At 44.2% G+C, this 26,748-nt stretch overlaps 1 protein-coding gene across 7 annotated transcripts in view; it reads left to right on the forward strand.

Annotated features, from left to right (window-relative positions):
• The window catches only part of SPECC1L (sperm antigen with calponin homology and coiled-coil domains 1 like), a 121,416-nt gene that overhangs the window by 50,042 nt on the left and 44,626 nt on the right, over positions 1-26,748 (forward strand). For all 7 annotated transcript variants that reach the window (XM_033837287.2, XM_033837288.2, XM_033837292.2 and 4 more), the window contains 5 exons: positions 7,585-7,658; positions 8,749-8,924; positions 13,074-13,237; positions 14,502-14,593; positions 19,715-19,805. In XM_033837287.2, the coding sequence (XP_033693178.1) occupies positions 7,585-7,658; positions 8,749-8,924; positions 13,074-13,237; positions 14,502-14,593; positions 19,715-19,805 (597 nt within the window). The remainder of the gene's footprint in view (positions 1-7,584; positions 7,659-8,748; positions 8,925-13,073; positions 13,238-14,501; positions 14,594-19,714; positions 19,806-26,748) is intronic.

Here is a 26,748-nt window from a genome sequence, read left to right on the forward strand (position 1 = left end):
TTCTGACTTTGGTATTAATGGACAGGATTTTAAAACAGCTACTGTAACTGTACTCAGGGTGTAGAGGAAAATATGCTCATCATGACAAACAAATAGCAAATCTCCACAGAGAAATAAAAACTGTAAAAAAAAAGAACCTAGTAGGTATTCTGGAACTAGAAAATTAAACAGCTAATATAACAAGTTACAGAGTCATTTAAACAACAAATTAGAGATACAGAAGAGCCAGTGAACTTGAAAACCAATCAGTAGACATTATCCAGAGAGAAAAAAGATTGGAAAAAATGAGTAGAGTATCAGTGATATCTGTGGGACAGTATCACAGGTGTATCATGTAGTTGGGAGTCCAGGCGGCCTCCCAGAGAACATCAGTGCTGTGCTGCGTAGACCTGGCCTGCGGTACTTCTCAACAGCATCTGAGCTGGAAAGATTTGATATAAAAAGTCACTCAGTAACTACTGTTAAGACTTCCAGTTCAAGATGATGGCCTGAGATCATACATACTTCCTTTCCCTTCCAAAGTCCAAGTGACATGGCAGGAGAGATATAAAAATTACAATGAGCTTGAGCAAAGATAGAAAACAGGGGAAGGGTCCTATCAGTAGGTCAGCAATTTGGGGTAATTTCTGGAACACTTTATATAAAGCTGATGGAATTGGCTGTGGAGAAATCAATCAGAATAGAACATTCTGCAGTTTAGGAGAACACTAAAGCTCTGAGTAATAATGTTCCCAGCAGAGCCCTGGGGATGGGGGCACTGAAACCTCCACATCAGGGATCGTAGGGCCCCAGGGCCAGCAGCGGTCTCAGGCCACAGTGTAAGGGATTGCTACACTGTACCGCCCCCTCCTCTGTCGGGGCTGTCTCTGGTGTTTGCCCCCAGGCTGCTGCTGCGCTCACCTCTAAGTAAGGTGGGAGTATGGTGCCAGGGACTCCCAGCACGACCTTCACACTGTGCCAGAAGTAACTGCAGCCTGCCCTGTTGTCTTAAAGAGAAGACCACCTAGAGGAAAGGCAACTTGGCCCTGCAGTGAAACTGATACACACACACATACACCTGTTGCCTCAGCAGAAGCCGCCCGTTCCATCTTGTACATCCAGAGGGCCCCACCCACCCTGCAGGCTCGTGTCATCAGCAGAGCCTTTAGCCGTTTGTTCTGTTGAGAAGCATGCAGGAGTCACTGATCTAATCATTCTTTACAAGTAAGAAAGACCAGCCAGGACTTATTAGACACTTAACACCTTAGAAGAGCTTAAGGGAGAAACAGCATAAAGAAGCAGCTCAACTGAATCCCCAAAAATAAAGGTAATAACTTGCCCAGCAAACCAAAGCTGACTAGTATTACGAGTAGTGACACCAGCGAGACCTCAGGTCTGGCTCAGTTGCGACGTTATCAACCACTTAGTGTCTGCATAGTAATGCTCTGTGCATGCTTGCAGTTAAGTCCTGCCCTTTTCCTGCCCTCTGTAGTTCCCAAGATTGGGGCTAGGGCCTGACATCCTGATACATGGAACATTAGCGACAGTGGTGAACAAGGGTAGCTTGAGATTAGAGAAGGAGCAGAAGGAAATAGAGGAAAGCTGTGTAATTCTGTGATGAGAAAAGCCTGGAAGGTAGAATACTTGGAAGGCTTAATGGAAAAAAGTCTCATATTTGATTATGTATAATTGAAATTTTCAATTCAGCAAAGTTGCAGAAATAAATGACATTGAGAGAAATATTTATAATGCATGTCAAATATGTAAAGAGATTCTGTACATCAATAAGACTAGAATAACCCATTAGCTAAATCAAGTGTATGAATGGATAAGTCAGAAAAAGACACAAAAAGATGCTTGACTTTTAAAAAAGCAAAGAAACTCAAAACAAGATGCAGGTGTGAAAAATTGAAAAGATTGCTAAGGTGTAAGAGAGGAGGAAGGGTCCTCTCATATACTGCAGCTTTTTTGGAGTATTGATCATAATTTTTCAAGTACAACAGTAATTTAGCAATCCACTTCCAGAAACCTGCTCTTCAGAAACATTCTTACAAGTTTGCAAATGTATACATAGATGTGGATGCTTGCTGCAGAGTTGCTGGTTACCACAGAAACTTGGAAGCTACCTGTATTTTCAGAAGTCGAGATCTAGTTAATAACCCATGTGCCTAGCACATCCCTACTGTGGCTGCTCTTTCATCAGCCAAAATAAACAAGGCACGGAGAAATGTGTGCACAAAATAAGGCAAGTCACATAGAGGATGAGCTGAGTATATTACTTCTGTAATTAAAACCATAAAAGTTTTAAATACAACATTACACTGAAATTGTAGCCAGGCATAATGGTGTTCCCTAAGAAATACCGATTTCAGTGTATTCTGTACCATAAATGCTCTAACGTGGTGACTTCTCAAAAAAAAATTCTGTATTCTTGAGCTAGAACCTTCTAATGGATTGACTTGGATCCTGTTGATAGTTTCAAATGGTCCTTCACTTCTTCTACTTCTAGAAATGTGTCTTCAAGTAACATCTGAAAAACTGTAAAGACACTTATAGTGTTTATAACAAAAATTGGAACCCTTCTGGCTGTTCATTAATAGGAGGTTGCTGAGACAAATCATGATATATCCAATTGATAGACATTGATGACCAACCAATCGATGGCCATCTATCATGGCCATCAAAATGGTGCTGTAGGTCTGTATTTATTGATAAAGGTGTCCAGTATCTACTGCTTAATGGAAGGGCTTGTGAAGCAGTATAAATAGTATAATTTCATTTTTCTTTAAAAATAATACACACATATATGGAATCTGGAAAGATATATGCCAAATGTAAATGCTAGGTAATCTTATTTTTGTCACCATTTTCTGTTTTCCAGACTTGTTACTGTGAGCGTGCATTACTTTTAGAATCAAGGGGTAAAAGTTATATTTACTTTTTTGGAGGGGGATAAAAATGAGTAAAATAAAAATTAAAAACAGAGACAGAGACTTCCCTGGCAGTCCAGTGGTTAAGACTCTGCTTCCACTGCAGGGGGCACAGGTTTGATCCCTGTTCGGGGAACTAAGATCCCGCATGCCACGTGGTGCGGCCAAAACATTTTAAAAAAAGAAAAAAGACAAATAAAAATAGTAAATGGTTTATTTGAAACTCATGTGTGTCCTCTTCCTGCATCAGGAGTTCTGGTTTGGGAGTAAAGCTGTGGTCTGGTAGTTGGATACACCACCTGCCCTGTTCCCCTGCCCCTGAGGTGTGGAGCTTTAACTGATAGGTTCCTCTGGTCCTTTCCCTTCCTCTAAAAATTGCACCTGATGGCAGTTGGAGGTTCTTGACCAGATGCAGGAGTCTGACTTGAGTACTCGGGTATCTGTACCCTAAGGGTTTTCTGGGACTCAGAGGGCAGGAAAGGTTGGTGGAACTTTCATTACTTTACACCCCAAGGGTCGTAGGTAGATCCTGTGCCATGGTAGCTGCCCAGTGACACCCTCAAGAGTGATTGACCTGTAACTGGAACCAGCATGGAGGCCTGGTTGATGGATCTGGTTTTGTTGGTGATGATAGGTCTCGGTGGTGAAAAAGATTATGAACCCCATTATTAAATGGGCAGGGCAGTGCCCAGAATTGTTCAGAGCAAAGTTGGACTAATAACAATGAGAATAGAAATTTACCTGATTTCTAGAATAAAGATAACATTGTAAAATTGAGTTATAATTTTAAAAATGAGATCATAGTAGTTCTTCTGTTCTTTGATAGAATTTAATGTTACATTTGAGTTGAAGACAATAGATGGCAGTGTCTCTCACACTTAAAGCTTTGAGGAAGGAAACTGCGTTTAGAGGCCCCAGAGTTGCAGGCTAAGCTGCCCTGTGTGACTGGTCACTGGGAGAGGCGGCCGTTTGCTAATAAGCCTCTTCACAGCGAGAACTGGAGCATAGACGTCTTTGTTTCCAGGGAGGAAAAGCTTGTTGTCACTTTTAATGCTTTTGTAAAGTTTAAATCAAATTCCCTGGAGACACTTGAAGTGCACTTTATTCGGTCTGAATATGTCCACTGGCTGCCAGATTCCCTTCTGTTTAAAAGAAGACATGCCAACAATAAATAACGTAGTGCTGAGGGTAAAAGAATGTCCTTTAAGAGTAGTGATCATGTGAATTCTGTGGCCGTGAATGTAGAGGTTGGTGAGAAAAGGATAAGAACAAAATAAATGAATGAAATTTGAGATTTTATGATCAGTCTAAGATGGCCACGTGGCTTAAAGTGTCACCTGGGAATCAAGGCACCACATGTTAAAGTGGGCTGCAGCAAGATTTGCTGTCATCTGTCTCATGTAAGTTACCTAGATAGATCCTTTGTGACCAAAAGAAAAGACAAAGGATTTGCAGCAGAGGAGAAATTACACATTTTTTTTGTTTGCTTGTTTTAATTATAAAATATTTTTTGTACATAAATATAGTGTAAATGAAAGGTGTAACCCCTAGTGTTTTCCACACTAGAAATATTTTAGCTTCTGTCCTTATTCCTTGTCTATGTCTGGTAATATCACCAAGACCCTGATTTCATCTGCATGTAGGTCATACGGAGCCAAGTTCCCTGCTGGTTCCAGAGTCATCCTTTCCTCTGGAGGTTCAGGTCAGGGTATTGGACTCACTCACTCACCTGCTTGTCCACTTTGCCCTCAGCCAAATTGGGTGGCCCGTTTGCCCATTAAGTTTCCAGGTTAAATGAGGTCTGAAGCAGCTTGTATAGAGACAGACTTTTTTTTTTTTTTTTTTTTTGCGGTACATGGGCCTCTCACTGTTGTGGCCTCTCCCGTTGCGGAGCACAGGCTCCGGACGCGCAGGCTCAGCGGCCATGGCTCACGGGCCCAGCTGCTCCGAGGCATGTGGGATCTTCCTGGACCGGGGCACGAACCCGTGTCCCCTGCATCGGCAGGCGGACTCAACCACTGCGCCACCAGGGAAGCCCGAGACAGACTTTTAAAGTTTAATCCTTTGCATGTGAAAACATGCTCTTTTCTGTCTCTAAAAGGGTAGGAACTGTACCTTTTTTCCTTTCCCTTATATCTCATGCACCTTGTAAAAAAGTCTGATACAAAGTAGGTACTTATGAGCAGTTTGTTGAATTACTGAGTAAAAGTAATTAATTAACTTTTTATTTCATAGGCCCTAACTTTTTGGAATAATTTTGGGGTGATGAATGGGAGGAAATTGACTACTAGCTACCAAAAATGGCCATTTTTTTTCCACCCATGTTTTATCTCATTTTTTAATTAAAAATTTTTTTTAATCTTTTTAAAATTTATGTATTATTATTTTATTTTTGGCTGCATTGGGTCTTGGTTGTTGCATGCGGGCTTTCTCTAGCTGCAGTGAGTGGGGGCTACTCTTCATCGTGGTGTGCGGGCTTCTCATTGCGGTGGCTTCTCTTGTTGCGGAGCACGGGCTCTAGGCGTATGGGCTTCAGTAGCTGCAGCACGCGGACTCAGTAGTTGTGGCTCGTGGGCTCTAGAGCGCAGGCTCAGTAGTTGTGGCACAGGGGCTTAGTTGCTCCGCGGCATGTGGGATCTTCCTGGACCAGGGCTCAAACCCGTGTCCCCTGCATTGGCAGGCGAATTCTTAACCACTGTGCCACCAGGGAAGTTCTCATTTATTTATTTTTTAATTTTATTTATTATTTATTTTATTTTTGGCTGCTTTTGGGTCTTCGTTGCTGCACGCGAGCTCTCAAGTTGCAGCGAGCAGAGGCTACTCTTCATTGCAGTGCTCAGGCTTCTCATCGTGGTGGCCTCTCTTGTTGCGGAGCACGGGCTCTAGGCTCGCAGGCTCCCGTAGTTGCAGCACTCGGGCTCAGTAGCTGTGAGTCATGGGCTCTAGAGCGCAGGCTCAGTAGTTGTGGCACACGGGCTTAGTTGCTCCGCGCATGTGGGATCTTCCTGGACCAGGGATCGAACCTGTGTCCCCAGCATTGGCAGGCGGATTCTTAACCACCGCACCGCCAAGGAAGCCCCTCATTTATTTTTTTATTCAGCTTTAGAAAACATCATTATTATGTATTTATAGTAATCATTACACATATAATTGTTATAAATATTCTAGACTTTATATTGTTACTGAAGTGAATTCATGCCTTTTAAAAATGTCAGAACACAAATGTATCAACATTGAATTAAGGTTTCAGAGGTTCAGCAGAACAGGTTCCTCGTGGAATTCGGAGAAGGAAGACGTGGAGCAGTCTCAGAAAAAGCATCAGCCTGCTCATACTTCAGGGTCTTGATTGGAAGCTAACAGCCTAAGAGGTGTTTTGGGTACATGTTGTTGCACACAGGTGTTGGCGGTGCCTGGGTTCCCTCTGCTACGTGTAAGGAGTAGGGGGAATGTTTACTCAGAAACACCAGTGTCCATGGTTTGACATCCCTGACAATAAACAGTTAAGTTCTGGCAATGGAATATTGAAACACTTGATGCTAGGTAATGACCTTAGGATTGCTTTCTCTTCTGCTTCCATTAGCTTGTGTACTTATACACTTGCTCTACTCTACAGGCCTACCTGTGCTGGGGCTGCAACCTCGGCATGTGGCTCCTGGCTCTGAGGTGTGCTCAGCCTCTGTGTGAAGAAACGCACCCCTGTTGGCAGTGGCAGCAACAAGGCTGTGTAAGGCAGAGTCGGAACACAGAAAGGACAGGGCTCTGCTGCAGGGGGGCGTCGGTGAAGTCAGAGTGTTTGTCACCAGGTGTAAGTGCCTGCTCTGGTGCTTAACCAGAGAGACAGTGATGGGCTTCTGAGCTGTCGGAGTGACCAGCCGTGGGGAGGCGCTGGGCAGCAGCACCAGCATGGCGCCCTCCCCAGGCATTTCCCCTGACGCAGGGGTTTTTGAGCAGAACCTTCAAATAGAAGGGGACTTCCTTGTACATTTCTGGATCCCAGGGGACTGGCCTTGGCTGTGTCTTCATCTTTGCAGCCCCACTCTGTCTAGATTGGCCTTTGCATAGTAGTGGTGCTCATCAGATGTTCACAGTGCATGACATTGTTGGAAGGAAATTCATATTATGCTAGAAATAATTTGAGAAATTGATTTACTTAATCCTTTATTTTGTGAAAGACTTTGCATAGAATTAAATAGCACCTCCCCCAAGTTACAAAATAATTAAGTTTGTAAACATCTTACTAATTCACCACTTTTCTGGAATTTATTCCAGCATGTAAAGTAAGTGATGCTTGCAAAAATACTTTAGATTAATAACCCTTTTGATGAAAATCTCCCATTTTAATTGCAGTCAGTGTTGTTTTGATTGGTTATGAGCCAACAATGTGTGTGTGTTTCTAACAATTGATTTTACTTAACTTTTTGTTTCAGAATTAAGAGGCTGAGGAAGGAAGTCATCCAGAAGTTGTGATTTAAATTTGATATTTTCCTGACAAAGTAATACTGGTTTATACTTGGATTGGACATTCCTTTTTCCTTTTAAAGTTTTGTATTAAAAATAAGAAGTCTTTGGGCAGGATGACGTTCTGAATGTCATATTTAAGTACCTCCTCCCTTTATATTATTCCTTTCGAACACAGTTGTAAGAATAAATATTTAAACTTTTGTGGTCTTTTCAGATACAGTTAAAAAACTCCAGGACCAAAAACATGACATGGAAAGAGAAATCAAGACACTCCACAGGCGACTTCGGGTAGGATAAATCTTCACATACTATCTCATTAGAAAGCACAGTTTTCTGAAAGTTGAGCACTTTGGTGTCGTTGACCCCACTCCTTTGTCTGAAGCTTCAGATACTGTTACAATACTGAGCCCACTGGGCTTTGGGCAGAAAGCTACTGCTGTCACTTCAGAGTGGGACTGGTGCTAGATTCTGGTTGCAAGATTGTACTAGTAATTGATGAGTGGTAACTTTAGAAAGAGGGATTTAGGAAGCAAGTGTTATATTTTGGAAAGAAAGTTTATTAGCTCTGGATTATGAAGTGTCCCAAACTAAACTGCTTTTCTTGTGAGTTTTCTGTCTTCTGTGGATTTGGTCAGCTTGCCGACGGCAGCAATGCTCTGCTCTGATACAGAGGGTCAGGGAAGCTGGACTCGTAGTTTGGGTTGTGCCTCAGTTGCTCAGGCTGCCTTGGGGTGGTGGGCATTGGGCCCAGTCAGCAGCTGTAACTCTGGGAGAGGGGCTGCCCTGAGGAGCACGCCCGGCCACGGAGGCTGCAGGAAGCAGCAGGCTGTACAGGTCCTCAGCTCCTCTCTTTGTGTGATTTTTTGTCTGCCTAGATTAAATTCAGTGTTTTTCTTCTGGCTTCCTCTTCCTTTTCCTTTACTTTTGATTTTTTTTTCCTGTTAGTTTTTGGTGTCAGGATATTTATAGTTTTTCCCTGTAGAATCTTTCACTGTGGTTCACACACCATTTATCTACCTTCTAGAGCTTTTCAGAGGTACATTTTGGATGCTGTGTTTATTTTCGTAAGACTAACTTTGATACCTGCCATGAGGAAGGGAGGCTTGACATTATCATTGTTAATACTGAGCACCCTGAGTGCCTGATGCCTCAGTAGGCAGATCAGCTGGAAACTCTTTTCCTCACTAAGAACACATTCACCAAAAATAATTACGTTTTCTGTTAGAAATAGGTAATAGCAATTCTCTGGGATTTAAAAGAAATTAGTCATCATTTGAGATAGTGCATTACAGCAATCTAATCATAAACACATTTTATTGCTTTAAAATAAGTCTTTACTGCTCTCTTTTGGAAATAAAAGTTTAGTTTTTTAATGTAGGAAGAATCAGCAGAATGGCGGCAGTTTCAGGCTGATCTCCAGACAGCGGTGGTCATCGCAAATGACATTAAATCTGAAGCCCAAGAGGAGATTGGTGATCTGAAGCGCCGATTACATGAGGCTCAAGAAAAAAATGAGAAACTCACAAAAGAATTGGAGGAAATAAAGTCACGCAAGTATGTTTTGACAAACCAGCTCTGTACTTACGTTTCAATAGAGAGCACTTGAGTCATGGTTCTGTGATGTGGTTTTATGGAAAGAACATAGGCTTGACACTGGTGTGATTGAGTTTGGGTCCAGTGGAAGTTACTCACCTTTTCTGGCCTCACTCTGTGACCCCTGTAAAGTAGTGTGGTCTCTGTGGCCTTTCAGAGCTGTTGTCAGTGTCCGTAGTCAACAACTCTGGAGGGGTTGGAGTGGCCGCTGGCATGTGGTCCATTGTGGTTCCCGCCAGTCCTCTGTCCCCTGTCCCAGCCCGTTGCTCTTCTTTGGGTTGTACTCCTCACGGAGGGCGTGGACCCTGGAGGCAGACAGACTCGGCCCCGTGCAGCTCTGCCTCTGCTGGGTGTGAGGGCTCGCTCAGGCCCTCAGTTTGCTTGTCTCTGCAGTGGACACAGTCCTGCTTGTGTCACAGAGTTGTTGTAGGGCTGAAGTGAGACACCCCTGGATGGCGCTCAGGGCCACGGCCAGTGTCCATTAGCAGGTATTTTAGAGACCCGGGTGAAGGATGCAGGCTGATTTCTCTCCACCGCTTGCTTGAGGAGTTGTCTTATGCTTAATACACACAGGTATTTTCCCATTTAACATAGAGCTCTTTGGAAACCCGTAAAAAGTCTTAGATGATGTGCTCTGAGTTCCTAGTGAGATTCTATCTGTGAGCGGGGGAGAGTGGTTTTTGAGATTTTTATTAAGTATCAGTAGAGTTTGAGGTTATTGTGAAGAATTTGATTATTCATTACTTTGAACAATTCTTAAGCAGCCCTAGGTAAAAAATTTAGAAAAACATTTAACAGGCCAACTTGGAAAAGCTGTCTTATTTTATTGTTGCCTAGGTCTAGTGGATGCCCAGTGGGAAGTATTGTTAAACCATTTTTCTTTGGCTTCTTTAATAAGCAGAACACGGAGGAATGAGTTGGAAGATTATTAATTCTCCACTAGTACATTACCCTTCCTCCTTTGTACCACTGAATGAATAGAAATGCTCCATTCGAAAGGTAGCCCAAGTGACTGAAATTCTACTCTGAGAGACTTGTTCCACTGGCTCCCGAGAGCCTGTCAGTGTTTGAGACACATACTTAAAGGATGTGCCCCTAAGAGAAGTAGCATTGTGTAGAGCAGCAGTTCTCAGAGTGAGGTCTACAGACCCAGGGGTCCCCAGGGCCCTTTCAGGGGCTCTTCGAGGTCAAACTGTTTTCATAATAATGCTGACGTGCTGTTTGCCCTCTTCACTGTGTTGACTTTTTGCACAGATGGTGGACAGCAGTTGTTGATGGATCAAGGCCTTGGCACCAAATTGTACTCGTGGTCATTGTGCTCTTCCCCACCAGCCACTCTCATTTTCAAAATGCAGGTTTCACTTACAGATGTCCTTGGTGTAGCAGTAAATTAGTAATATCACTCTGTCTTGGTCCTTGAGTATATTCTCTTTTTTTTAATATTTCTTTTTGATGTGGACCATTTGTTTTTTGAAAGTCTTTATCAAATTTGTTACAATATTGCTTCTGTTTTATGTTTTGGTTTTTTGGCCGTGAGGCATATGGGATCTTAGCTCCCTGACCAGGGATTGAACCCTCACCCCCTGCATTGGAAGGCGAAATCTTAACCACTGGACTGCCAGGGAAGTCCCCTATTGTATTCTTTTTTTTTTTTTTTTTTTTTTTTGGCTGTGTTGGGTCTTTGTTGCTGCGCGCGGGCTTTCCTCTGGTTGCGGCGAGCAGGGGCTACTCTTTGCTGCAGTGCGCAGGCTTCTCATTGCAGTGGCTTCTCTTGTTGCAGAGCACGGGCTGTAGGCGTGCGGGCTTCAGTAGTTGTGGCACGTGGGCTCTAGAGTGCAGGCTCAGTAGTTGTGGCGCACGGGCTTCGTTGCTCCGCGGCATGTGGGATCTTCCTGGACCAGGGCTTGAACCCATGTGCCCTGCCTTGGCAGGCGGATTCTTAACCACTGCGCCACCAGGGAAGCCCCCCCCCCCCACTGTATTCTTTTTAAGGTCCTATGAGATGGGTGGGAAGTCGCGTAAGGAGCTGCTGCTGCATCTGCTGCTGTGTGCCCAGGTGTGCAGCAGTCTGGAAGAGAGCACTGCGTGTCACTGTAGTTTGTGCTGTTTTCATTTTTCATGGAGTGAGGATTTTTACTTAAGAATGACTGACACAAGCTATTGGTATTCAGACTTTAGTGTTTGGTGGATATTTCTTGAAAATGATTAAGGGAGCCTGTCACTTCAAGGAAAGCAACTAACAGTGTTTGGTACCAATGATAAAACATGGGCTTTTAAGTGAATGTTAGGATTTTGGAAAACTTGTATCTGCCATTGCAAGCTCAGCAGCTTCCCATAAAGAGTTTCCTGATGAGATCCCTAGTGATATTAACAAGAGACTTGTAAAGAATAAATTGTTTGTTTGTTTTGCGGTACGCGGGCCTCTCACTGTTGTGGCCTCTCCCGTTGCGGAGCACAGGCTCCGGACGCGCAGGCTCAGCGGCCATGGCTCACGGGCCCAGCCGCTCCGCGGCATGTGGGATCTTCCCAGACCAGGGCACGAAGCCGTGTCCCCTGCATCGGCAGGCAGACTCTCAACCACTGCGCCACCAGGGAAGCCCTAAAGAGTAGATTGTTTAATGACAGGCACCGACACTTGGAAAATCCATGTAACTCTGTGAACCAGTATTTTCCGTATGACCAGGGCATGATGTCAGCCAATCCTGGGTGGGTAAAGAATCCATATGCGTTAAAAGTGCAAGATGGACAGAGTAGGAAAATTTCATTCATTCATATGGTTTCAGGTTCCACATTTTAACTAACTTATACGTTACTACCACTTATTGTGTTTTAGTGTTTATCAAAGAAGAATAGCCATAGTTATGTTTTAATATCATTAAAATATTCTTCCCTGGACTTCCTTGGTGACGCGGTGGTTAGGAGTCCACCTGCCGATGCAGGAGACACAGGTTTGATCCTTGGTCCGGGAAGATCCCACATGCCGCAACTAAGACCTGGTGCAGCCAAATAAGTAAATAAATTTTTTTTAAAAAAATTAAAAAAAATAAAAACATTGCTATTCTTCTTATTAATTTTTTTGATTTGGAAAACATAGTTGTTTTTCATAAAAATATGTTAATTATGTTAATAAGCCCTGAGTTTATTTTTAGATGAGTTAAATATTTAAAATATTTAATATGGTAAATGTCAATCTCTGTAACCCACATAAACAAAAGCTCTTTGGGGTCCTCAATAGTTTTTAAGAGTGGAAAAGGGCTCTAAGACCAAAAAGTTGGATAATGGCTATTGTACATTCTTTATTAAAACTTCCAAGCATGAGGCATTTTGGCAAAAAACCTCTGTCATAAGAGCCAAATGGCCACCAAAGACAAATTTTCCTACGGACTGGCTTAATTTTTGTACAGTATGAACTGGCTTGTAGTTATATAACACATGCAAACTCTGCAGCTGAAATCTCTTTCCAGATGTAAACTTCAGTGTTTGCTCAGTGAATGAGAGCTTTCCAGAAATGAAGTGGAATTGATTTTTTTAGTTGACTCACACTGAACATGTAGGAGATTCATGTTACCAATACGCGTCCAGGCTTTCCCCCCCTCCCCCTTTGTAGAAATTCTATTTGGTGACTATACCATTTTTAAAAAATAATTTAAGAGTATGGGCTTTGATTTAATTTCTTTGTATTTCCACGCCTATGCATGGCATGTTAGATAGAGCAGGTATCAGTTGTCTGCATGTGCTGTGAATTCCCAGACTCACTGTCCTGGGAAGGGCCTTCTCCACAGCACAGAACCTTACAGTCCCTAGTTCTGAGCCCACCTCCCATTTTACTGCTAATTGGTTACTGATGTTCTCACCTTACACTTACACAAATGAAGATGGAAACTAATGGTTACTTAACCTAGTTAGGATAACCTGATATAAAAATTTTAGTATTATTTCCTGGAATTCACCAAGCAAATAAGAATATTAGACCAGGTAATTTACTCAGCTCAACTGATAACTATTTTCTTGTTTTTAACTGATACTTTTTAATACTTCTCAGTTGGGAAGGGGAAATGTGTATTTTCTAGTATGTATACAAAAATGCCCTGATTTCAGTACTGTTTTCAGGCAAGAGGAGGAGCGTGGCCGGGTGTATAACTACATGAATGCTGTTGAGAGAGACTTGGCAGCCCTGAGGCAGGGGATGGGACTGAGTAGAAGGTCCTCGACTTCCTCCGAGCCGACCCCTACGGTGAAAACCCTCATCAAGTCGTTCGACAGTGCGTCTCAAGGTAACATCCATCGTGCCCTAGCGGGCAGTCGTGTTCATGTACCACATGTTCTCTGTTCTAGTTGATGTTCTTTACCATCTTACTCTGAGTCTCATCACATTTCATATGATATTAGTGAGTTAGTCTTCCTGCAAGGTGGATTTTAACAGGAGATTTGGGATCTGTTCAGCCTCAGAGATCTCGGAGTCAGACTTGGGCCTTACCCCATGCATGTGTGTCTTCTCCGTGCCTGAGAACTTCCAGATGTGGGACTTCAGCCCTCTCCCTTGCTCTGAACTCCTCAGGCCCAGTGTATTCAGATGCTACTTAACACTGACACCCACGTGTCTCCCAGACATCTTCTCACATCCGAAACCAGATCTTGTCCCTTAACTTCCATCTTTCCCCATGTGAATGGCAGCACCATTCCACCCAGTCACGTAAGCCAGAAATCTCGGAATCTTCCTTCCTCCTTCAATCCTCCTTCCTCACCTTGACATTGACCCATTAGCGAGGCCTCTTGGTCTGGCCTCCCGTACCCACACCTGCTCTGCTCTCCATCACTAGGGGTGCACCATCCACTGCTCATTCAGTGGCCTCCTCTTTATTTTTTAATTTAATTTTTTTTTTCTGGCTGCGCCGTGCGGCTTGCGGGGTCTTAGTTCCCTAACCAGGGATCGAATCCGGGCCCCAGCAGCGAAGGTGCTGAGTCCTAACCACTGGACCGCCAGGGAATTCCCAGGATCCTACTTTTGAACAGTTCAGTCTAGAGAGGGAGACTGACATGTGAGCAGACAGTTACACACATTTAATTGCACTAAATGAAGTACGTGTGAAAATCCGTGTGGAGGGAAGTGACAAGCTCCTTAGGAGGAGGTGAGGGAAGATGAGCAGAGCCCGGCGTTCCTTCATTTAATATGCCGCGAACTGCACGCCAGGCTTCTCATCTGATGCAGTTGCAGAAACACTCATCCTGGAGCTTTTGTACTTTGATTTCCTTGGTTTATGGAACACTTAACAGCGTAATTAAATAACAAAAGTGAAATGACTGGCATAGTCAGGGTTGGAAATAAACACAAGTAGTCTCAGGAACAGACAGTCCGCCTGACGGCAGGACGGCTGCACGGAGCAGCCGTGAGTGTTGAGGAGGTGAGGTGTCTCCCGTTCCCAGGGGAGCCGCGAGCGCTGGTTCATGGGATGAACCCTTAAGGAGAGAGCAGTTATGAAAGCTTGCACTGCACCTTGTTGTGTTCATTATTTACTTGTGTGTGTGTTGTTTTTCTAGTCCCCAGCCCTGCTACAGCTGCAATTCCTCGAACGCCTCTGAGTCCAAGTCCCATGAAAACACCCCCTGCGGCAGCCGTCTCCCCCATGCAGGTAAGTGCCTGTGACCATAGAGGCTGTGGGGGTCCCAGCTTCTGAAAGCTTGTCCTTTTCAAAGTCACCTACACTATGGCGCGGGGGGCAAATGGCTGCCTCTTGAGGGATACAGTTGCAATTGTTTTCCTAGGTTGCTGTGAAATTCCCTAGTTAAGATAAATTATGTTAATGTCAAGTATGTTATTCTTCTGAAATCCTCTAATAATAGTGATAGCTAACAACTAGTGAACACTTATTATATGTTCTGCACTGTTCCCAATGCTTTATAATGTTAACTCATTTAATCCTCATGACACCTCTGTTGGCTATTAGGTATTATTCTTATCCCTAGTTTTCATATCTGGAAACTGAGGCCCAGAATGGCTAAGCAGCTTGCTGAGGGTCATACAATGAAGTGTTCGAGCTGGGATTTGAGCCTGGGTGGCATGACTTCAGACACCATGTTTTTAACCCCTACACTAAGATAACTTTCTAAGTAGAATATACAGTCAACCCTCGAACAACGGGGGGTTAGGGGCACTGACCCTCTGCGTAGGTAGAAATCCACTTATAATGTATGGTCAGCCCTCCGTGTCTGCGCTTCCACGTCTGCGGATTCCCAGCTGCGAGTTGTGTAGTACCTGGAGTATTTACTATTGAAAAAACACACATGTAGGTTGACCTGCACAGTTCAAACCCGTGTTGCTTAAGGGTCAGCTGTATAGTTGGCATGTCTCATCCCCTGCTGCACTGCAGATCACCCAAAACTTAGTGGCTTAAAACAGCAATTTTACTATTTTTCTTATTTCTCTGGCTTTGCCTGGGCTCACCCCTGCAGCTGCACTCAGCTGGAGGGTGGGCTGGGCTTGGGCTCAGCAGGGTGGCCGGGCCGCCCTCTCCACGTGGTCTTTCTCTCAGGCTCCTTCATGGCCTGGTGTCTCAGGCTCCAAGAGACTAGAAGCAGGAGTTAGCAAAGCCCTTTAAGACCTGGCTGGGGACCTGGACTGTGTCACTTCCATCCCATTATTTTGGTCTGAGCAAGTTGTAGGCCAGCCCAGATTCAGAGTCAGAGTGGGAGGGGTCTGCACAGGCGTGAATCCAGAGCAATGTGGCTCTTTCTGGGCTGCTTTGTAGCAGGCTGGCCCAGGGGCATTGCTGACTCATCATGAACAAGTGTCTCAGGTGCCCTTCTTGCCACTGTGGGAGTGCAGACCAGAAGCAGGGCAGGTGGCATGACTGTCGAGCTCAGGAGGCCCTCTCACTATGCCCTTGCTGTGAGCCACTTTGGGGACAGTAGCTGAGGTGGAGTTTCTCCACGTAGGTGAGAGTAGCCTAAAACCCAGTCCCCTGTGATCTAGGGTAGCCTTGGCTGCACCTCTTCCCTAAAAGATTGGGTTTGAGAACATTTTGTCTGAGCAGAGACTTTTGTAGGTGTTAACTACTGGCTGTGTATTTTGTGAGTGAACTTTTTAACCTTTTCCTTTGTAAAGTTTAGGGTAGAAGTGCTCTCCCTCTGCATTTGTAATGTTGCAAGTTGTGGCTTTGCATTTATGTTTATGTAGAAGACGTTATACTCTTAATTTGAAAGGAAGGCAAAGGGAATTCCATATTCTGTCTATAATGAGCTTTTTATATACTCGATTAATCAAACTTTCTAAAGACATGAAGAGGGACTTCCCTGCTGGCGCAGTGGTTAGAATCCGCCTGCCAATGCAGGGGACACAGCTTCGATGCCTGGTCTGGGAAGATCCTACATGCCATGGAGCACCTAAGCGCGTGAGCCACAACTACTGAGCCCATGTGCCACAAGTACTGAAGCCCACTTACCTAGAGCCCATACTCCTCAACAAGAGAAGCCACCACAGTGAGAAGCCCATGCACTGCAACGAAGAGTAGCCCCTGCTCGACGCAGCTAGAGAAAGCCCACACACAGCAATGAAGACCCAACGCAGTCTAATTAATTAATTAATTAATTAATTTAAAAAAACAGGGGCTTCCCCGGTGGTGCAGTGGATAAGGCTCCACGCTCCCAGTGCAGGGGGCCCGGGTTCAATCCCTGGTCAGAGAACTAGATACCACATACATGTTGCAACTAAGGAGCCTGCCTGCCGCAACTAAGACCCGGCACAACCAAATAAATAAATAAATATTTAATAAAAAAAAGAAAAACAGAATCAAAAATAACATTTAAAAAAAAGTTGAAGATATAAATGAAAGCAGATGAAGGTGCAAGATATAAGGTGAAGTTTCTCTAAATAGTGTTTGTCAGTTGAAATTTAATGTTCATGGCGTCACTCTGTAAACTTTTGTAAAGATAAGAGGTAAAAAATGTCATCTCTCTAACTTGGAGAAAAAACTAGTAATTATAAGCCACATTCAGTAGCTTTTTAGTACTTGATTAGTTAGCACAGTGCTTCTCAAACCTAATTGTGCACAAAAGTCATGTGGAATTTTTAAACACGTAGATTCCCAGGCTTCATCCCAGTGAACAAGAATCCCTGGGGAATGGGGCCTAAGATTAGGATTGTTAGTTTTTCAAAACTCCCTGAGTGGGAATTCCACTTCTGGCTATGAGGGAGTCAAGGGCTGGATTATTCTGCCACCACAGACTGCTATAAGGCTGGACAAAATGTAGGAAGCAGTTACATTCATACGTGGTAGGACAGGTGGTGCAGGACTGAAATCTTTGGAGACAAGTTAAGAAAGCTGAGCCTTACTGTGGCCCACGCTTTTCCAGATGGTGAGCAGGGAGGATGAACCCACATGGAGCAGGGAAGGGAATGCCAGCTGGATCCGAGGAGACACAGATCAATGTACAGGGAGAACAAGGGCTGGGATTTGGGGGCAGGGTGCCTGGGAGGAGAGAGCCACGCAGAAAAGGTCTAGAGCTCTGCATAGGCCTCCCTTTGAGTCCTTGCTGAGTGCCAGTCTGCACATGTGTAGACATGGGTCGAACCCCGCAAGGCTGAGCAAGAACGATTTTGCAGCAAAGATCAGTTACCGGGAATCTGGCAGACAGATGCTTCCCATAGTTTACACAGAGCAGGGATCATTTGAGTTCCTACTGGCCACCGTGGAAAAACCTCTTTGAATACTTGGAGCATTCATTAGAGACCTCAGTGACCACTCTGTGAAGTGGAACTAAATAGCCCTAGAGTAAACACTATTCTAGATCTGCCCTAAATGACCTTAAAAACAACCTCAGAAGGTCCAAGGAGATCCATTAGTAACGGGATAGGCAGTCTCTGAACTGCTTACCAGTGATCCATGCCTCCTGCGGCTGTGCTCTTGTGTCATCTGCTCCTTCTGAGGGTTGGCTGGGCTTCGTGACTTGCTTCTCATGAACAGAATGTGGCAAAAGTGATGAGCTGTCCCTTACAAGATAAGATGGTGAGAAAACTCACTTCTGTCTGAGGACTCCTCTTGCTATCTCCTAGATTCAGTCACTCCAGCGAACAATTGGAAATTGAAATACTTAGCGATACATTGAATAAAATATTGTGCAAGACCTTGAAGTGAAAACTATAAAATAATGCTGAGAGAAGTTAAAGGCGTAATAAATGGGAAGATACATCATGTTCATGCGTTGGAAGACTCAGTCTTGTTAGGATCTTGCAATTCTCCCTCACATCGAGCTGTAGATTCAACTCATCCAACTTAGAATACCAGCATGCTGTTTTGTAGAAATTGATAGTATAATTTAAAATTTATGTGGAAATTTATAAAACCTTGAATGTCCAAAGCATCTGGGGGGGAAAAAAGGAACAAGTTTGGAGGACTTCCACTACTTGATGTTAGCACGTAGAGTAATCAAGACAGTGTGGTTCTGACATAAGTTTAGATCAGTAGAATAGGTAGAGAATCCAGAAATAGGTCAGCTGATTTTCAACAAAGGTGCCAGGGTAATTCAGTGGGAGAGGGATAATCTTTTCAACAGGATTCCAGAACATCTAGATATCCATATGGAAAAAAAAAGAAAAAAAATACCTTTACCTCATGGCATTCATCATAAAAATTGAAATTGACTATAGACTTAAATGTAAAAGCTAAAACTACAGAACTTCTACATGAAAACATTAGAGAAAGTCTTCGTGACCTTCGACAAGGCAAAAATTTACTTAGGACACACAAAAAAATGAACTATAAAAGAAAATTAATAGCTTGGGCATCAAAATTTAAAACTTCTCTGAAAGATATTAAGAACATGACAAACAAGACTGGGGAGAATATATTTGCAATTTATTTATCTGTCAAAATCTTGTATTCAGAGAAGACTCGTTTGTCACCTTGGTTCAAGACAACCCAATAAATAACGGACAAAAGAGTTGAAAAGTCCCTTCCCAAGAGAAGATACACAAATGGCCAATAAACACATGAGAAGTTGCTCAACATCGTAGTCATCAGGGAAATGCAAGTTAAATCCATTATGATATCTCAGTACGCACCTTCGGGATGGCTAAAATGAAGACTGCCAGTATCAAGTGTTGGTGAGGGTGTGGGGAGGCTGGCCCTCTCACACGTTGCTGCTGGGACTATGGAATGAGTAGTCAGAATTCAGCTGGATAAAAAAGGGCTGGGAGAGCTGAGGAAAGAAGCATGAGAACAAGCCCAGAGCTGGTGAACAGCGTGTCCTTGTGGGCAGGAGTGAGTAGTTGGTGGTGTTGGGGCATCACACAGAGGTGGCGGGAGGTGGCTCAGGAGAGCCGAGAGGGTTCAAGTATTTGGTAGGTACGTGTATGTATGAGACCGGAGGGGAGGAGGCTGGTGACCAAGCTGGTGCTGAGTTAAGGTGCCAGGTTGTGCCTGGCAGCAGTGTTGGAAACTTAGTGAGGAGGTGACAGAGTGAGATCCATTTGGTACTGGGGCATGAATGGCCAATCCAAGTACTAAAGGAGCACATCCGGATTTTGCTGATTGGCGAGTGAGGGGCATGTGGGATCTTTCTGTGTTCATTTTAAAATAGTATACTGATCACATTATATGCCTCTGGGAGTGTGTGTGTTTTTTTCAGTCTTACTGTAATAGTGTGGAAGGAATTATGCAAATTCGTAACTAAATATTTACTCTCTGCAACATTTACTCTGTGAAACCCAGCTCTGATTTAACCTAATATGGACACTGTTTGTCTTATGATTTCAGAGACATTCCATAAGTGGACCAATCTCTACATCTAAACCCCTGACAGCCCTGTCAGATAAGAGACCAAACTACGGGGAAATTCCTGTTCAAGGTACATCTCGTGTGCAGTATTTCACTTTTGTTGTTAATTTTTTTATTCATCTGACTTTTGGGGCTAACTAACTTGTTTTTCTTTTATTCTTGACATTATTTCTACCAGTCTGATACACATCTTTATCACAGGTTTACTAATAACACGTCTTAATTACAGATGAGGAGACTGTTTGTTAATAGATGCATCTTGGAAGATGACTTCATAGTGTCACGAGGGTGACAGGGAGTCCACACTGTTGCCAGGCCCTGTTTTTACAGTTCTTCGTGGGGCGTGTATAGTTATCCCCATTTTATAGATGCGAAAAATGAGGCTTCAAACAGTTAAATAACTCATAAACACAGGTTGACATTTAAGTTAAGGAACAGTAGACCCGGACAGCCTGGCTCCAGAGCCCATTCCTTTGGTCTTTGTGCTCTGCGTCACTTGTGAAAGAAAAGCCTCTGATAGCTGGGGTTCAGCGAGTGCCATTTCCACGCAGCTCTTTATGGCGGCCCCAGCACCCGAGCCCAAGGCTTCTGCCTTTCGAGGTCAGGGGTCCTTCTCCCCCACTGCCTCCCTACGTGTGGTGCTGAAGTGCTTTGGAAAAACGGTTTTGGGCATTGGACCAGGTGCTGGGAAAGGCACACTTGGTTGGGGTGGGTGTGGAGACGCCCGGCAGGTGTGACACCTTCCGGAGCCCAGGCCCCTCCTGGCTGGGCAGGCTGGGCCCCTCCTGCGCTCCTGGTGTGGGAGTCAGGCTCTGGGGCTGCGACTGTGCAGTTTGGATGGGTGTGGGGGAGAGAGAAGCAGAGGACTGGCTCTGTGGGCTCCGGGGGGCTGCCAGGCATGGGGTTCAGTGGGCAGTTTGCGTACAAGGGGGATGGTGGAGCCCAGGACAGTGCTGTTGCCACTGCCCCTGCAGACTTGCCTTCCATCCCGGCTTCAGCTTCTGGTTCCTGTGTTAGCTGTGGCCTGAGCTCTCTTCTCCCCTCGGAAGGTCCTCCTGCTAAGGGAACAAGTGTGGATGGTTTAAAGTCTCCCTTTACATCTGTGCTGAGTTCCCACCCTGGCCCCCAGATGGATCCGGGGATTGTGTGTGTGGTCACGGGTCCTGCTGCTGACCTCTTGGATGCTGTTTCCTTGTGTCAGTCGGGGTCATCGTGAACATCTAGCTCAGGGCCTTGGCTCCCTCTCCCAAGGCTCTCTTACCCCTGTGGTCAGCTTTGTACCCTCTCCTGTCCACCCGAGCTGCTGTGGTCCACGGTGTCAGTGGCTGTGGGCAGCATCTGGCCGTGTTGAGCCCGCCCACCCCTGGATGTTCTTTCTGGTGTCCTTCACGCCCACTCTGCATCTCCTCCTCCGTCTCCTGTGCTCAGTCCTCCTGCCTGGCCTGTGAGGGGTGCTGTGCCCAGGGCCTCTCTCTCCTGTCTGTACTCACTCTGTTACTGCGTCCGAAGGGGGCTTCTCCCCTTTCAAGGCTACCTTCCCCACTCATCTTGATTGGCCCACAGCAGCACAAGGTTTACTGGGGAAACCTTGCCAGCACCAGTGGTGTTTCTCAAACTTACCTGTTGATAAGATTTACCTGAGTCACTTGGTAAAATGTGGAATCTGGGGCCTCGTCTCAGATCTGCTGACATGGACTCTCCAGGAAGGGAGCTTGGAAACTTCATTTTCACAAGCACCCCAAGTGATTCTTAGGAAGGGACAAGTTTGGGAAACTGGGCAGAGATTACCATTTAGTTTTGCTCTTAGCCTGGCTTTATAGGTGGAAAGTGGGTGTGGAAGGTCTGCGGGCCAGGGTTATTGAAGACGCAGACAAAACGTGTTAGGTGTCTCTGAGGCTCTGCCGAGTTAAACCTCTTTTTGGCGCTCTTCTTTTTATTACTGGTAATGGTCATATGATAACACCATTGGGCACATTGTGTGTGCAGTCTGCCTGCAAGTGCCGGCCACATTCTCCACTTCTGTCTGTTCTGGTGCCTTAACTGGGCTTAGTTGAAACTGCAAATACAAGAGAGAGGGAAATACACTTGGGTGAATTTGTATCTGAGAATTTGTTGATAGTGTAACCTTTTATCTTAAACAGTCACTAGGGAAGGAAACCACTTACAAAACTAAGAACAACCAAATGATTCTAGGTCATAAAAAACCACTGTGGTTCTCCATGCCAGTTAAGAGAGTAGTTCTGAGCTCTGCTGGAGGTGCTTTTCTCCCCTGATTGTCTCTTCTGTCCTGGTCGAAGTCACACAACACAGCCTGTGATTTTCAGGTTGAAAATTTCAATGGCTTCATTCCTGAAAACTTGAAAAGTGCTGCCTCTTGTTCTACTATACTTAAATTGGATAATTTGTTGGTTTTTCCAGTTAAGTATTTTATAAAAGGTGTGGGTTTTTTTCTGTTTTTCATCATGCTTGTATGTCAGTTGCAGGAAAATGTTTTAGACCAGAGATCTTATTATAAATGGACTAATCAAATGCTCTTTTGTTAGTATTATTGGCAGTTGAATTCTGTGGTCTGGGTCATGACAGGTGAATCTTTGTAGATAAGACATGAGTTGGTGTTTGTAGCCTAAGCAGGTACATGGATACAGGCAGTTGGGAGGGTCTTCACTGTCCCCACTGTCCCCTTGCACAGTGATCTTAGAAGGCCCAGTGCAAGCAGAGACCTCGGCTGGGCGATGCAGATGGTTAGGGAGCCTGAGGTTGCCCAGCGTCAGTGGGACCTGAGTGTGGTGTTGCTGTCATCAGCTCAGATGTACAAGGATCCGAGAAAGCTGATTAGTCCAAGGATAGTCATGTTCTGTAAAGAGATTCTTGCTGTGATCATCTGTCTAAATTGTGTTGAGGATAGAGATGTAAACCTTTTTAAAAATTCATTATTTTGAAAAAATTGATTTATGGTGAAGGTACATGTAATGAATGTGATACAAAGTTAGGAGGTTTTACTAGAAAGCCAAATCTTTGTTTTAAATTAAAATAAAAAGAACCTTTTATTTAAAAGTTTCACAGCAATTTGCATTCTCCAAAGGGTAGATCTAAGTCAGATTCTGGCCCAGCCCTAGATCCAGCCCTAGCTGGGAAATTTCGAGGAGAAATTAAGATAGAAATCCTACCCTCCTGTATTTACAGTCTAATGGGTATCTGTTCACTTCCAAAGGTCTTTCCTTCCCTGTAGTTCTTAGTATTTGTCTTGATAAACCAAACCATCTAGGCTCCCATATTTTCTCCATATTATTATGTAAAATTTCAAGCATACAGAAAAGTGGAAAGAAGTCACGTATCCGCATCTCACTACCTCGATTCTATGGCACTTTGCTGTATTCGCTTTATCACATATTTATCCATCCTTCTATCTTTCCTTCAGTTCATCTTTTTTAAATGTGTTTCAAGGTAAGTTGCAGTCAGTACCTTGTTGCAATAAGCATGCATTGCACTATTTGTTTAAGGTGTTCTGTCTGTCTCTCAACTCTTTGTTTTGAGATAAGTTTAGACTTGCAGAAGAGTTACAGAAGTATTGGACTTCTCTTAAATCCTTCACGCACGGACTTCCCTGGCGGTCCAGTGGTTAAGACTCCACACTTCCATTGCAGGGGGCACAGGTTCGATCCCTGGTCAGGGAACTAAGATCCCACAAGGCCAAAAAAAAAAAAAAAAAATCCTTCACCCAGCTTCCCTTATGTGGACAAACTACATAACCATAGAACAGTTATCAAAAGTAGGAAAGCAAGGGCTTCCCTGGTGGCACAGTGGTTGAGAGTCCGCCTGCCGATGCAGGGGACATGGGTTCATGCCCCGGTCCGGGAAGATCCCACATGCCGTGGAGCGGCTAGGCCCGTGAGCCGTGGCCGCTGAGCCTGCGTGTCCGGAGCCTGTGCTCCGCAATGGGAGAGGCCACAACAGTGAGACGCCCGTGTACAGCAAAAAAAAAAAAAAAAAAAGTAGGAAAGCAATATCGTGGAAATGTTATTAACTGAAGTGCAGTCTCTGAATCTCACCGACTGTTCCACTGCTGTCCCTTTTCTGTTCCAGGATCAAACACAGGACCCCAGTTTGCACTGAGTTGTCTTACCTCCTTGAGTCTCCACCGTTCTGCAGCAGCTTGTCCCTCTCCCTGTCTTTTAGAACCTTGACACTTTAAAGAGTACTGGTCAGTTATTTTTTAGAATGTCTCTCAAGATGGGCTTGTCTGATGTTTTCTCCTGCTTAGGCTGAGGTTACGTACTGCTGGGAAGGGCAGCACAAGGTGATGTGTCTGTCTACGTGCATCACGTCAGGGGCACGTGATGTTGATGTGTCCTGTTACTGGTGATGTGACCTGGATCACTTGATTGAAGCGGTTGTCTACTAGTGAATAATAAATATCCTATTCCTGCTTAAACTTCCTTTCACTGATTTTAGCATCTGTTTGTGCATTTTGCCTGCAGCAGTTAGTACTGTGCTCTAGCGGTGATTTTCTGTTTCCTCATTCTTCCTGTAAGGAATCATTTGTGTTATATTATTGTACTTATTGTTATATTTATAGCCCTTATTTGTATTAGTATGGACTCGTGGATATTTATTTTATTCTTTGGGTTAGTCTATTACTATTATTTATTTTGCTGCTCATGTTATTCCAACGTTGATCATTGGGAGCTCTTTTCATCCCCCACCCCACCAAAGTGCCAAAGCACTTTCTTTCTTTGGGGCACCACAGATGATCCAGGCTTGTTTTTTCCCCTGCACTAGCTGTGGAATCAGTAGTATTTAGAAAACGAGATCTGGGTGCGAGGCGTACCCATTACTACTGAGGTTTCACCTCCTCCAGCTCCTCTCTGGACAGAGCCAGGAAGACTGTATGTATGTGCACCAGCCCATACGTACACACGTGATGATTATTTCTCTATCAAAAATCATGAGTTTATACATGTACAGTAGTTTCAAAATTGCTAAACCGTACCCTGTGAGAAGCAAATGTACCAGAGTGCAGTGTTTGTGTACAGTTCTTTTTTTTTTTGCGGTACGCAGGCCTCTCACTGTTGTGGCCTCTCCCATTGCGGAGCGCAGGCTCCGGACGCGCAGGCTCAGCGGCCATGGCTCACGGGCCCAGCTGCTCCGCGGCATGTGGGATCTTCCCGGACCGGGGCACGAACCCGTGTCCCCTGCATCGGCAGGCAGACTCTCAACCACCGCGTCACCAGGGAAACCCTGTACAGTTCTTTTTGTGTTTAGCCTGAGAGTCTCCACTCGAAACAACATTCTTCTCACAGTTACTTAGGTCAGCTCCTTTTTTCACCTCTCTCTCATTGTGGTTAGGTCATGCTTTTGTAATACAGTTAGATTAGTTTTATCACAGTTTGCATTTCATTCCCCCCCACCCACAATTCCGGTTGATTTTTTTTTTTAAGTATATGCATAAAATTCATTCTCTGTTTGCTGCATTGTAGGATGTTTGGCAGCATCCCTGGCCTCTACCCACTAGCTGGTAAGGTCCTAGTAGCACCCCACTCCCCTAGTTGTGACAACCAAAAATGCCTCAAGACCTTGGTATGTTGGCAAAACTGCCCCAGTTGAGAACCAGAGATGTGGTTCTCACAGTTTTATTTGTCTAATTTCAGCAGAGAGGTGGAAACTGTAAGTGAAAGTCAAATAGGAAATTGTAACTGTTGCATGTTGTCTGCTATTTCCACCAAGGCTTTAACATAATTAATCATAGTTATTTTAAGTGACCTGTCAGATAGTTGCGGCATCTGTGCCATGTCCAAGTCTGGTTTATTGATTACTTGCTGTCTTGATGCAGTGAGCTGGATGTATTGTTTTTTCTTGCTTTTTGTATATTTTATAATTGTTGAAAGCTGGGAATCTTGTGTAGGACAGCAGTTTTATGCCTTGACATGGGCACCTCTTTCCTTCTAGGTGTTTAATGTCGGAGTTTGAGTTAATCTGCTCAGGAGCTGGGCTGGGTTTGAGTTTTGTTGTTGCTGTGATGTCCTCAGTGCACAGCAGGCTTCCAGTTGCTCTGGTGATACTTTGTGTTTAGAGTGGGGCGGGTGCTCCAGAGGATTTTTCTGTGTCTGCCCTAATTTCAGCTTTAGGCTGTCTTTTGCATTGCGTCTCAGGAAGGGCATGTCTCATACTGTCTCAGCAGTTTCAGCTGAGATTTCCTATTCATTTGTTGAGAACATATTTTCCTTTATAATGTTGAACATATTTGCAGTAGCTGCTTTAAATGCTTTTCTGCTAATTCCAACATATAAGTCATCTTTGGGTGGGTTTCCATTTCTTTTTTGAGTATGAGTCACTTTTTCTTTTTCTTTGTATGTCTAGTAATTTTGGATTGTATTCTGGGCAGTGTGAATCACACATTGTAGAGATTCTGAATTCTGTCTTGTTCCTCTGCAGAAAATTGGTTTTTGTTAGCAAGCAGTTAACTTGGTTCACCTCAAACTCTAACCTCTTTCCTTCAGTTGAAATAACTGTTCAGCTATTTTTCCTTAATTCAACTCCTTGGAATCTGAGTGCTTGTGGATTTCAGAGGTCAGTGGGATACGAGCAGAGTTTATATACAAAATTTGTGATTCTTTCCTTTCTGGTATTTCCCCAACCCCCTTGCTTTCCAGCAGCTTTGGTTGTCCTGAGGTATCTCCTCTGCTTCTTTGAGGCAATGATAAGACCCTGGGTTTTCTACCAAATTTCAGCTGCCCTGTATGGCCTCAGGTGGGGCCTACACTCACACCTATAGTCATAAAACTAGGAAACTCACCCAGTGCCAGTTCCTTCCAAATGCAGATTTCTTTCATTTTCTGCCTGCTTTTAGTTTCTCTTCAGTGCTTTTAAGTAGTTGATGTTTGTATGTTTTCAAGATGTAACAGTTATTTTCAGCAGGAACATTAGTGTGTTTGGAACTACTCCTCAATGAGCAGAAGTTGGGTATTTAGGCTCCTATTTTTATTTTTTTTAAGAGTCTTTTTTTTTTTTTAAAT

Source organism: Tursiops truncatus, chromosome 13 (assembly GCF_011762595.2).
Source record: "Tursiops truncatus isolate mTurTru1 chromosome 13, mTurTru1.mat.Y, whole genome shotgun sequence".
In the NCBI taxonomy this organism is placed as follows: domain Eukaryota; kingdom Metazoa; phylum Chordata; class Mammalia; order Artiodactyla; family Delphinidae; genus Tursiops; species Tursiops truncatus.